The sequence below is a fragment of the Rhinatrema bivittatum genome, chromosome 5 (assembly GCF_901001135.1).
Source record: "Rhinatrema bivittatum chromosome 5, aRhiBiv1.1, whole genome shotgun sequence".
Taxonomy (NCBI): domain Eukaryota; kingdom Metazoa; phylum Chordata; class Amphibia; order Gymnophiona; family Rhinatrematidae; genus Rhinatrema; species Rhinatrema bivittatum.
The window spans coordinates 249,331,643-249,345,184 of record NC_042619.1 but is presented as its reverse complement, the minus strand read 5'-3'; the positions used below and the strand labels follow the sequence as shown (position 1 = coordinate 249,345,184).

The 13,542-nt window shown below is 47.3% G+C and overlaps 1 protein-coding gene across 9 annotated transcripts in view; it reads left to right on the top strand.

Moving 5' to 3' along the window:
• The window catches only part of RHOBTB2 (Rho related BTB domain containing 2), a 50,891-nt gene that overhangs the window by 25,575 nt on the left and 11,774 nt on the right, over positions 1–13,542 (top strand). For all 9 annotated transcript variants that reach the window (XM_029603766.1, XM_029603769.1, XM_029603773.1 and 6 more), the window contains 5 exons: positions 518–621; positions 898–1,083; positions 2,438–3,423; positions 9,437–9,555; positions 10,173–10,323. In XM_029603766.1, the coding sequence (XP_029459626.1) occupies positions 518–621; positions 898–1,083; positions 2,438–3,423; positions 9,437–9,555; positions 10,173–10,323 (1,546 nt within the window). The remainder of the gene's footprint in view (positions 1–517; positions 622–897; positions 1,084–2,437; positions 3,424–9,436; positions 9,556–10,172; positions 10,324–13,542) is intronic.

Sequence of the window (13,542 nt, the reverse complement as noted above, 5' to 3'; positions counted from 1 at the left end):
GACGGTATATAAATCATGTAAAATAAATAAATACATATTGCTTAAACTTCTTGATTTCTCATTCCTCTCTGCAAAATCTAAACATCCCTTGTCAGGTAAATCTTTCATATCACCTTCCTAAAATACTAGGTAGCAATCAGTCACTCAAGTGCTCGGTTGGCTGACACATTCTCTGCCTGTAATCTGTATACAGTATCGTCTGTATGCAGTGGAATAGCAGTCCCTTATTCCATTTTGGGCTACAGCAGAACCTTTCCCAGTGAAATCTTTCAAAAGTTAAAAACCTTAAAACATGCAGTTATCAAAGTGCTTTATAATAAGCTGAGCCAAGATCTCCTGACATCAGTATCTCTTAGCATATAAGAGTGTTATCACTGCTTCACAGAATCATTCCTTTGCACTTGTCTTGTGATTCTCTTGCTAAATATCCACAGAATGTTGCTCTTATGTACAGTAGTAAGCGACACTGGCCATAGCACATCTTACCTTCTATCTGCGCTGATTCATATTCCCTCAGGTTCTGGAACGCTCACGGGATGTAGTGGATGATGTAAGTGTGTCGCTGCGACTATGGGATACATTTGGCGACCATCACAAAGATCGACGTTTTGCTTATGGAAGGTGAGCAAAATAATACCATGATCAAAATGTGGAAACAGGGTAAAGGGGATTTCAGTGATCATCTCCTCAAGTGCTGATTCCCTCTAGGGTGATCGAATTGAAGGAAAGCCTTATGTTAATACACAATTTGTATCAATTGTTACTATTAGAAGTAGAAAACATAACTTGGATCACTGTATCTAGCAAGGGCATACATGTAGGGTAATAACTGCGTATTCAGGATGGCATTAAAAGCAGTGTCCATTTGGTCACGTCTCCTGATCTTCTCTCTCCTAGGTCTGACGTGGTAGTGCTTTGTTTTTCTATTGCTAACCCAAATTCCCTGTATCACGTGAAGACGATGTGGTACCCTGAGATCAAGCACTTCTGCCCACGAGCACCTGTCATCCTTGTAGGCTGCCAGCTGGACCTTCGCTACGCGGACCTTGAAGCAGTGAATCGAGCCCGGCGTCCCTTGGCCAGGTAATGTACCCTGCAAGAGCACAGTGGAGAAGAGACGGCTGAGGGGGGATATGATAGAGGTGTTTAAAATCATGAGAGGTCTAGATCAGGTAGATGTGAAATCGGTTATTTACTCTTTCAGATAATAGAAAGACTAGGGAGCACTCCATGAAGTTAGCATGGGGCACATTTAAAACTAATCGGAGAAAGTTCTTTTTCACTCAATGCACAATTAAACTCTGGAATTTGTTGCCAGAGGACGTGGTTAGTGCAGTTAGTATAGCTGTGTTTAAAAAAGGATTGGATACGTTCTTGGAGGAGAAATCCATTACCTGCTATTAATTAAGTTGACTTAGAAAATAGCCACTGCTATTACTAGCAACAGTAACATGGAATAGACTTAGTTTTTGGGTACTTGCCAGGTTCTTATGGCCTGGATTGGCCACTGTTGGAAACAGGATGCTGGGCTTAATGGACCCTTGGTCTGACCCAGTATGGATAAAAAAAAAAAATCTCGCTACCTAACTAGAGCTGAGGTTTTCAAATTTTAGTGCTGCTGAACAGCTAAATATAGCTACCTCCTGCATTTAGCTGCTCATAAAAAAAACTGGCGTTTCAGGAGGTGGGAGATTTATCTGGCTAATGCTGAAATCCGGCTAGATTTAGGAAACATTTTCAGCTGTAACCTGTCTGGCTAGGCGGTAGCTGAAAATGCGCTTTAACTTAGTTGGTTAAAACACAGCGAGCTAAGATGCTATTCAGCAACTTTTTGAAAAAAATGCTTTCCCCCATATCTGCTATCACTTGTGTGCAAATGTCTAGCACTGGTTGTCCCAGTCTCTTTCTCCAGTGAGTGGAGCTGGCTGGAGATTGGTACCATTCCAAGGGGCTGGCCTCAAGAGCAGCCACTCCAAAGCATGGTTCTGTTGCCATTTGTTGGAAGGAACTATTGACGTACCCTACTATAAGCAGTCAACCTTTGCATTTCACTGGAGCATAGACCTGAGACATGGATGGAAATCATTCTGTTGAACAAGGAATGCCAATTATTTTTCCTCCGCCAATCCCATCAAGGAGACATCTATCTTCTTCCTTTTTACTTAATCTGTCCCTTTAGTTTACCAGCTCTTTTCTTTGAAATATGAGCAACATCAAATTAAATATCCCACATACAAGATTTGCTTCCTGATGTGTACTGTTGGGATCTTAAATGTTAAGTACTGATTTGCCTGAATGTGTAATGGATGTTGTGTTCATAAACTAGATGGGCCACAATCTCTCTTGATGTAACAAAAAATATTGTCACAAAACGGGATGTTTTATAGATTATTGAGCTGTTTGAGTAGCTTATGATGTTCTGAATTTCCTGTTCTAGGCCTATCAAACCCAATGAGATTCTTCCTCCAGAGAAGGGACGAGAAGTCGCCAAGGAACTTGGGATTCCCTATTATGAGACCAGTGTGGTTGCCCAGTTTGGTATCAAGGATGTCTTTGACAATGCAATCAGAGCTGCCCTTATCTCCAGAAGACATCTCCAGTTCTGGAAGTCCCACTTGCGCAATGTCCAGAGGCCGCTACTCCAGGCTCCCTTCCTTCCTCCCAAACCACCTCCACCCATTATAATCGTTCCAGATCCTCCTTCTGACAATGAAGACCGTCCTGCTCACTTGCTGGAGGACCACTTGTGTGCTGACATTATCCTGGAGCTTCAGGAGCGGATTAAAATCTATGCACACAAGATCTACCTCTCCACTTCCTCCTCCAAATTCTATGACCTGTTCCTTATGGACCTGAGTGAAGATCTGCAGAAGGGTTCTGCCAGTAATGAGCGGACGTTTCACAAGGAGGAGAGACAGGGCAGGGAGTTTCTTATGAGAGCTGCCAGTTTTGACATTTGTGAGAGCACCGAGGACATTAGCTCTGGCCAGCAGTGCCTTAGAACTTCTACTAGTGATGGAATCTTGAGGTCAAGTACCTTTCAGAATGGAGAACTTGGACTAAGGAGGGGGAGGATACTCTCCTCCTGGAGCCGGGCATTTATTAGCATCCAGGAAGAGATGGCAGAAGAGCCTGTCACCTATAAACCCCGCCTCATGATGGTAGTAAAGATGGATCCATCCATCCAGCCAGGTCCCTTCCGTGCAGTGCTTAAGTACCTCTATACAGGGGAACTGGATGAGAATGAGCGAGACCTCATGCAGATCGCCCATATTGCAGAACTGCTAGAAGTATTTGACCTCAGAATGATGGTGGCCAATGTTCTGAATAATGAGGCCTTCATGAACCAGGAGATCACCAAAGCCTTCCACGTCAGGAGAAGCAACCGTGTGAAGGAGTGCCTGGCCAAGGGCACCTTTTCTGGTACTGTTTTTGGCGTTTCTGTTAGCAATGGTGATAGAACCCTATTCATGGGCCCTGTTTTGAAAGCATGGGGGCTGGGTCATGAAAAGCTACCACAAGATCAAATTTCTCCCTTCCCTTTTTAAGCTAGATGAGCCATTTGTTCTTTCTCTGCCATCTTGTTTTGTTTTTCTATGCATGCAGTAGGTCTGATATTTTGACAGCACATGCTCGAGTTTAGCTGCAGATCTTTGTAAATTTCCGGCATCCTGTCCGCCACAAGTAGTTTTCCATCTGCAGCTATTGCATCAAGGTGGGCAGTTTTCACACTGTCTATACTGGAACAGAGACAGTGCATGCTTCATACCCTTGGACTTTGCACCCATTTTGAAAGGGAAAGTGCATGCACTCGCTTGCTCCTACTTTTTCTGCAGTTATATGTTTGCTGGAAAAGCACATACAAAGATTTGAAAATGCTTCCTACCTGTGTACTTTTCCCATCCCCCAGCCTAATCGCAGCCCTGGTGGCAAAAAAGTATGCACATGATGGAAGAGCATGCAGGCTCTTAGCTGTATTGAGAGGGGGTGTTTTTCAGACAGCTGATTCGCATGGGTGAAAGACTTTAACTGTGCAAACTGCTTTCAGTATTGTCCTTGAAGCTGTAACCTCTCCCTGGATCACTTTTATGTCTCTGTGCTGAAACTGTCACCCTGCTCCATGTCAGTTTTCAATCAGGCTCAGAGGTAGAGTTGAACTCCCCGAGTCTGCATCACTGGTGAATTTTGCAATGAGCAAACCCATTCCCAGGATTATGTCAATGAAAGTTCCCTGTACATACCCAGATCAGTCCAGACTCCTGGAGTTTTGCCTCCCTACCAGCAGATGGAGACAGAGAAAGTTTTATTGATACTGCCACCTAACCTCATGTGCCACCTGCAGCTCCTCAGTATTTCTCTGTCTCCAGAAGATGGTAGATGGGCAGACCTGCAGCTCTGCAGTGTTTATGATATTTTTAGAGTTTTGGAGCCTTCCTCCTGGGGCTTTTTGGGTCCTAGTGGGTCCTTCCCTGACCGGTTGAGGTGGATGAGCTGGGGGTTGGTGTCCCTTGTGTATGCTCGGTCCTTGCACCCTTGAGGTGTAAAAGTGGTAGTCCAGATCCCTTCCCTTCACAAGGTTGCTGAGGCGGCTGCAGGCTCAGGGTAAAAGATTTTGTTTTGTTTTCTTCTAGCTATTTGTAGCCAGGATACTTTGAGCAGTTTTTTGTTTCCTCTGGCATTTTTGTAGCCAGAAGAAGCAGACCCTGCCTGGTTTGGGTAGCTGGGTGTGAAATTTGTAATTTGAGGTCAGTGTATTTCAAGCTGCTCTAAGGTAAGCTTTTAACTGCAACCATGATGGGACACGGGTCCATCTGCCAAGCGAGTGGATCGGCACGCTCGTGGCTAAACAGAGAGGGGCTATGTTCCGGCTGTGCTTCAAATGGGGGGCTCCCCAGCTGACAGCAGGGGAGTACTAAAAGGCAGCGATTAGTTTCCCTCTCATTGCCCGCAGCGTGTTGGAGCTTGAGGCTGGCAGAGGATCCCTTCCCACTTAGTGCGGGAATGGTGGCCATCTTGGATTCCTTCATGGCCATTCCTGCATAGGCAGGAATGGCCATGAAGGATGTTCCCCCGTGTTTGTCCCTGGCTTGTTGTGGCTCTGGAGAGGAGCAGGAAGTTTCCGAGGGGGGAGGAAGTGCAGGCTGTGCCCCGATCTGTTTCTTCACAGCCTTTTTTGCCAGACCTTGTTTTGTTGCTGCACGAGGCCTATTTGGCTAAGCAGCAAGAAGGGTCCTCCTCTAGGGAACAAATTTGACCATCCGGAGAACAGGGTGAGGGGTCCAAATCAGCTCAATCCTCTACCAAAAGGGTCCTTCTAGTCAAAAGGTCCTTCTTCTCAGTTGGGTCTTCGTGGGGGGGAGTCTGAGGAGTCAGTTGGTTCCCCAGAGCACACAAGGGATCCTACAGGGCTTGATTTGCCAGGGGATCCAGGTCCAAGAGATGATCAGCAAGAGGATCCGGATGAGTTTCCGGTTTTTGAAGGGGATGACCTAAAGGTAGTCTGTCTGTTCCAGCAGGAAGACCTGGAACTCTTAATTCCTCAGGCTCTTCTGGAACTCGGGATCAAGGTACTGCAGGAATATTTAGATTTGGAGGGAGCGGATCCAGTCCTGAATGGGCTGAGGGGTCCATCTAGAGCCTTCCTTTAACACAAATCCGTAAAGAAGCTGGTGGAAAGGGAGCGGGGAACTCCCGATGAAGGCCTGAAGGTGGGTAGGGCGATGGCAAAGCTGTACCCTTTTCCTAAGGTTGATGCTGCGGTCTCTGCGGTTACTAAGAAGACGACTATACCTGTGGCGGGGTCCGCAGCATTGAAGGATGTGCAGGTTTGGAAGTTGGAGGTGCTTCATAAGAGGAGTTTTGATATGTCTGCTCAAAGCCTGAGAGTTGCTATTTGTTCTAGTTTTATGCGCCAAGTTCAACAACTGCAGGAGAGTCATCCAATTTCTGGTGACGAAGCAAGCAGGGCGGAGCATGTAGAGGTGGCAGTTGCTTATGGGGCAGATGCCTTATGTGACTTGGTAAGGACGTCGTCAAATTATGGTGTCTGTGGTCTCGGCCAGGAGACTATTATGGTTGTGCAACTGTTCCACTGATGTATCCTCCTAGTCGCAGTTGAGTTCTCTGCCATTTAAAGGCAAACTTTTGTTCGGAGAAGATGAAGAACTTGGGCAAGAAAAGGGAAATAGACTGCCTGAGGATAAACCTAAGGGCAAGAGATTTTTTCAGGTCTGTTCCTGGTTTCAGGATAGTAGAAGAACTTGTCCAGCTAGAGGAGTGTCAGGGCACAGAAGCAGTTCGCATTTCTGGGTCAGTCCTCTCAGGGAGGCCATAGACTTTGATGCGTTGAGCGTAACTTCACCTGGAACAGATTGCGGCATTGCACATCGCAGGGATCGAAAATGTCCAAGCAGGTTTTTTTGAGTTGCAAGCTCTTAGATCCAGGAGAGTGGGAGCTTTCAGAGACAGCGATGCAGCTCACCTGTGAGAGATGGGGTCTGCCACATATGAATCTAATCGCGACGCGCCAGAATGCCAAGGCTGTTCATTTTTTCAGTCAGCAAAAGGAGCACAGGGCCGAGGGTATTGATGCTCTAGTAATGCCTTGGCCCCAGGGGGTGGGGGGGTACTGCTGTACGTCTTCCCCTCCATGGCCGCTAATAGGCAAAGTGTTGCAAAGGATAGAGAGACATCAGGGCGAAGTGGTGCTGGTGGCTGCAGAGTGGCCACATCGACCATGGTTCACGGATCTAGTCAACTTGGCCGTGGATGGGCCGATTCGCTTCGGACATTTAACAGGCCTCATTTGTCAGTGGCCCATATTTTCAGACCAGGCTGCTCACTTTTGTCTAGCGGTATGGCTTTTGAAAGGAGGCGTTTAAGGCGCAAAGGCTATTCCGAGGCGGTGATTACGACACTTTTGCAGGCTAGGAGAAAGTTGACCTGTCTTTCCTATGTGAGAGTCTAGAACAGGGGTGGGCAATTCCAGTCCTCGAGGGCCACAAACCTGTCGAGGTTTTAGGATATCCTAATGAATATGCATGACATAGATTTGCATACAACTGAGGCAGAGTGCTTGCAAATCTCTCTCATGCATATTCATTAGGGATATCCTGAAAACCAGACTGGTTTGTGGCCCTCGAGGACCGGAACTGCCCACCCCTGGTCTAAAAGGTCTTTGAAGCCTGGTGTATGGAGCATGGTGTGCTACCTCTGGAGGCTGCAGTTGTAGATAGATGTCTTATCCTTTCTGTAGGAAGGTTGGTCGAGGGCCTGGCTCTAAATTCTCTTAAGGTTCAGGTGGCTGCTTTAAGTTGTCTTAACGGATGTTATTCGTTTTCTACGGGGTGCAAAGAATTTGCATCCTCTGATGCAGAGAGTTTGCCCACCTTGGAGTCTTAATCTTGTCCTCAAAGGTTTGTGTGAGGCTCCTTTTGAACCAATCAGAAGGGAGACTCTGAAGGATTTGATGCTTAAGATTGTTTTCTTGGTGGCAATCTGTTCGGCTAGGAGAGTTTCCAAGTTACAGGCCTTGTTGTGCTGTTTCTTAGGTTTCTGACGGGGGTGTCCTTGCGTATGATAACTTCTTTTTTACCGAAGGTCGTTTCGGCGTTTCACATAAATCAGACAGTAGAGCTTCCAGCTTATCTAGATGTGGACTCTTCTGCTCCTCGTGCACGGGAGCTTAAGTTTTTTGATATACGCAGGGCATTATTAAGATATCTGAAAGTTACTAATGATTTTCGAAGGTCGGATCATCTTTTTTTTCTATGGAGTGGTCCGAAAAGAGGTTTGCAGTCATCTAAGACTACCATTGTGTGGTAGCTTAAGGAGGCTATTGGGTCGGCCTACATATCCAAGGTCGTCTGGTTCCGAAGGGGTTATGTGCTCATTCAGTGTGCTCTTAGGCTGCTTTGTGAGTGGAGACTCAGCTAGTTTCTCTGTAGAAGACATGTAAGGTGGTGACTTGGAAGTCTCTGCATAGTTTTGCAAGTCACTATTGTCTGGATGTGGGAGATGCATATTCTCAATGCTTTGGCGAGAGTGTTTTGTGAGCGGGACTCTCCAGGTCCCACCCAGAGTAGGAAGCTTTGGAACATCCCAGGAGTCTGGCCTGATCTGGGTATGGTAGCACAGAGGAGAGGTGGAGTGAACAGCACATACATATAGGGGAAATCACAACAAGAAGATGTGCGGCATACAATGTACTGGACAATAATAATATAACAACCAATTATTTATTTTACATTTGCACACTGAAAAATGTGCAAGGTATTTAATATATAATTTACAGTGTTGTAAGAGCGACAGGGCCCCGACACGGCCGTGTTTCGCTTCCAGCTGCGTCAGGGGAACCGAAGTTTGACAGAATGTCTATGTGTTTTGTAAAATAGATGATTTTAAATATTGAAGAACCCGCTGAATCAGCTTACAAGGTAACTTGAGAAAGAACTCGGGTTGTTGGGGTTGGCTCATAACGCAGAGCTCAGATTGCTGGAGGCATTGCGGCTAGAGTAGGTGATAGACTCCGGAGAGGTCAACAAAACCGCAGATATCGGGAGAATTTCAGAAGTGGTAATTTAGCCGAGTGGACAGAACTTTTCCTCTGTAGTTTTGGACATCTGATATCGTACGGGTTAAGGTAGTGTATTATGTATTTCCAAATTATTGAAGATGGGCCGGTCCGGCCTCCAAGTAGCGAAAACAAAGATCCAGAGGGATGTGCACTTCACCTCTGTCCAGTACATTGTATGCCGCACATCTTCTTGTTCTGATCTGGCTATGTACAGGGAAAGGAAAATTGGTTCTTACCTGCTAATTTTCATTTCTGTAGTACCACAGATCAGTCCAGAACCCACCCAGTCTTTGGAGGGGGAGAGTCATCCACTCAGTCTATTTTCTGGTTTTTCTATAATGCAGATTGTTTTAAAAGAAATAAGTTCGAGTTTTTTGATGAATTTTGATATAGTTCAATACTGAGGAGCTGCAGGTGGCACACAAGGTTAGGTGGCAGTGTCAGTAAAACTTTCTCTGTCTCCATCTACTGGTAGGGAGGCAAAACTCCAGGAGTCTGGACTGATCTGTGGTATTACAGGAACGAAAATTAGCAGGTAAGAACCAATTTTCCTTTAAATAAGGTTGAACCCAATGCTGAGTCCTGTGTGACACCCTCCCTCCCCCCATTAATTAACATTTCCTTCAACAGCATCTGACTCACGGTTTGTGTGTTACCTGGGCACGTCTATCCCCAACACATTGTTTTCCTTCGAAACTACTCAACATGAAAGGGCATGGACACTACATACAGCATGTTGTATATGGATGATGAATGATGAGTTTTCGTCCTGCTGTTCCCAGAGCCTGCCCCTATCTCTGTTTGTGTTCTGCAGTCACAAAGAGTATCCTAAATTTTCTTTGCTGCCCACTTTGCTTGCAGATGTGACCTTTGTCCTAGATGATGGAACTATCAGTGCCCATAAGCCTTTGCTTATTTCCAGCTGTGACTGGATGGCTGCCATGTTTGGGGGTCCTTTTGTGGAGAGCAGTACTAAGGAGGTGAGTATTAAGAGTCTGCATTTGGGCAGATATGGGGGTCAGTGGGATATTGGGGTGATACCACTTTATTCTTACTTGGAGCAGTAGCCTAGCAGTTAGAGCGGCAGGCTAAAAGCAGCAAAACCAGGGACCAAATTCCACCAAGACTCCTTGTGACTTTGGGTAAGTCACTTTACCCACCATTGCCACAGGTACAAACTTATTGCAAGTTCTCTGGGGATAGAGAAATACTTACAGTACCTGAATGTAGTGCCAAAAAGCAGAGTATAAATTATTATTATCAATGAGAATGGTTCCCATCTCAGCTTCCCAAACATATCTTTATGTGTTTATATGCTTCAGAACATTTAATATAATGATTTTGCAATATAAGAAAGACCTTTATCTTGCAAATTCATAAAGAACTGTAATGAAAACAAGTCATTTTAACATTGCTGACTCCAACCCCACCAGAGCATTTGTCGTTTTGCTGCAACAAATTCTCATCTTTGATTGTGCAAGGCCCACATTTCCTGGAGAATGTCTGCCAGAGGAATGCAGTGTTGTCTCAGCTGAGGACATCACACCAGAGCTCTCAGCCTGTAGGAGGAGCAATCCTTTCTTGCCTCTTTCTCTAGGTGGCTATTCCCTACACCACTAAGAGCAGCATGCGAGCTGTGTTGGAGTACCTCTATACTGGCCAGTTCACGTCTAGCCCAGAGCTCGATGCCATAGACCTCATCATCTTGGCCAATCGACTTTGCTTACCACACCTGGTCGCCCTCACAGGTAACTCACTCCACAGACGTGCCAGAGCATGTGCGGTGTGACACCCTCTAACCTCAGTGTGTCTGTATGTGTGTGTTACAGTCACTGAGCAAATGGTGCCCTGGGAAAAAAATTGTTGCTGGTGCCATCTTCTTCACTCCTCCCTCCGGTCACTCTCTTCCTATTCTCTGCCTTCTCTTCAAGCATTCTTTCCTCCTTCTCCCTCTACCTGCCAAGCATTCTCCCTTTTCCCCACTCACATATCCTTTCTCCCTCTCTCCAGGCATATTATCCCCCTTCTTCCTCCTTCCATACATTCTCTCCCCTCATTTCAGGCAATCTCTTTTCTCTCCTGGCATTCTTTCCCTACTCCAGACATTCTGCTTCTCCCTCCCTAAGGTAAGACCGAGAATTCATCAAGCTCAGCATCCTGTTTCCAACAGTGGCCAATCCCAGTTTCAGTCACCTGGAAAGTACCCAAACATCCCATGCTACTAATGCCAGTAATAGCAGTGGCTCTTCCCTAAGTCAACTTGTTTAATAGCAGTTTATGGTCTTCTCCAGGAACTTATTCAAACCTGTTTTAAATTCAACTATACTAACTGCCCTAACCACATCCTCTGGATTTTCTCCGATTTGTTTTAAATGTGCTACTTGCTACCTTCATGGAGAGCCTCCTAGTCCTTCTGTTATCTGAAAGAGTAAACAACTGTTCCTGATAGTACCCCGGATCAGTCCAGACAAGTGGGTTTATTCATCCCTACCAGCAGATGGTGGCAGAGAACAAAACTTTGAGGGACTGCTACTTAACCGAGAGTGCCATCTGCAGTCCCTCAGTATTTCTCTGTCTCCAGCAGATGGTAGAGATGCAAACCTGCAGTCTGACTGAAAATAAGTAATTTGGAGAGAAGAGAGTTCGAGTTCGGAGGATCCCTGAGGGGTTAGGTTCCTTTGTGGACCATCCTTCAGGTGGAGCCATTCAACCGGGAGGTTGGGAACCTCTAGCTGGTGTTCACCCACAACGGTCCAGAGGTCCTGATAGCCAGTGGACTGGCTTCCTCACGACCTCTGAGGTCTCCTGCGAGCTGCCAGCCTTGAAATGGAAGTACCTTTGATTCTTTTTGCTGGGAGTATTAAAGTTTGTTTTAAAAAAAAAACCAAACTTCTTTTTCAAGCAGGAGCTTCGGTCGGAGCTCGGCAGGAGGGCACCTATGACTGTGGGAGCAGTCAGCGTTGGCAGAGTGGGAGAGTGAGCACCCTGCTCTCTACTTTTGCTCGGGGGGGGGGGGGCAGTAGGAGGTGTGGTTTTTCCATGCACCGCAGCTGACACGAGTGCAGCCTATTTTTCCTGCGCAAGGGTGGTCTGTTTTCCCGCGCACCACAGAGGGCGTAAGAGCCGCTCGAGTAGGCTCGTCAGCATGGTGTCCAGTTCAGTTAAAGGGACAGCATGCGTGGCCATTTTCTGACTGCTGCAAGCAGGGATCACTGGTGTGTTCATTGTACGACGGTGGGCTTAATGGTGCCCAAACTGATGATGGCTGCTTGTGGGGCGTGTGGTATGTGGTCTGCACACTTCAATGCATGCTCACTGTGCTCAGGCTGTTCCTCTTGGGAAGAGGGAACTTCAGCAGGGCTACCCCCAGTCATCTGGGCTTGTAGTCTCAGGCACCGGAGGACCCCAGAGCACTCTTGCGTCTGCGAGTGTTCATGGGCAGGGTGTCTCTGACTCCCCAGTTGCCTAGGGTTCCCCTTGTCCACTGTCACCAGTGGGACAGGTCCCTGGGGAGCGTCTGCATGGGGGAGGGGAGTCGGATGAGAGCCTCATGGAGGATCCAGAGGGGTCTTTCCCCGGAATTTTGCACTTCTTCTTCATAGGGATTTTCTGGCAAGGAAACGTTAAGGGAGAAAGCATTCCCGAGGGCAGCATCTGAGTGGTTCTTCCAGGAGACCGAAGATGAGATCTTCAGGTGGTTCCAGAAACCTTCTCTGCCGCCTGGGTCTCGGACATGAGGGTCCGGAGGATGAATCTGATGGCTCAGGAGATTCTGATGGGTTCCAGGAGGATCAGTCGGATCCACGAGGGGTAGAGCCGGATGCAGTTGCGAGACCACATACGGACCTGGATGTTCATAAGGATGGTCCGGATCCGGATAATGATCCAGTCTTGGAAGGGGATGACCCTTGAGTAGTCCGGCTGGTTAAAAAAAAAGGGAGGAATTGCATCCCCTTAATCTCCAGGTGCTGGAGGAACTAGGGGTTAAAGTGACTCCGGAGGAGTCGGATAGTGTGGGCATCAATCTGGTCCTGGAGGGACTGCATGGTCCGCCTACTGCCTTTCCCCTGCCTAAGAAGATTTGGAAGCTGGTGAACCGAGAATGGGATTTTCGGGAGTGGGCCTGAAGGTCGGCAGGGCAATGGCTAGACTTACCCGCTACTGGAGGAGTCCTTGAAGCTTGTAAAAGTGGAGGCTGCAGTGTTGGCAATTACCGAGAAGACAACCATCCTGCTGGTGGGTTCCGCCACATTGAAGGATGCTTAGGTCCACAAGTTGGCAGTTGAAGCGGAGATTTGAAGTCTCTGAGTATTCGGGCAGCAATTTGTGGCAATATGATGCAGAGGGCATGCCTTTGCTGGGTTCAGAAAGTGCAGGAGTAGGCTTCATCTGGGGATGTGAGTATTCTGCAGTCAGCACTCCTGCAGGCTGGAGTGGCCTATGTCGCAGGTGTGCTATACGACTTGGTGCGCACTTCGGCGAGAAGCATAGTCTCGGCGGTGGCGGCCTGGAGACTACTGTGCTACTCAATTAGTCGCCTGGCATGTGGTCCAGGGCCCAGTTGTGCAATCAATTTTTTAAGGGGAATATTTAGACCAGTTGATGAAGGTGCTGGGAGAGTCTATAGGGAACAGGCTGCCTGAGGACAAGAAGGTGTTTCTGCCACGCTCCCGTTTCTGGGATTCATGTAGGTTTTATTCGATCAGGAGAGCTCTGGGAGCAGGAACGAAACAATCGAGTGGATGGCAACAGTCCTTTCGAGGTTCCCGAGACTTCCAGAGATGTTGCTGGAAAGGGGGCCAATGGAGGAAAGGCAGCCAACTGAAGCCAGGGTCGCCCATTCCTGCCTAGAAGCAGTAGAGGGCAGATTGTCCAGCTTTTGCGAGCAGTGGGCCAGGATTACCTTGGACCACTGGGTTCTGGAGGTCATGAGAGACTGTTACACTCTAGTATTTTCATGCCCAGTT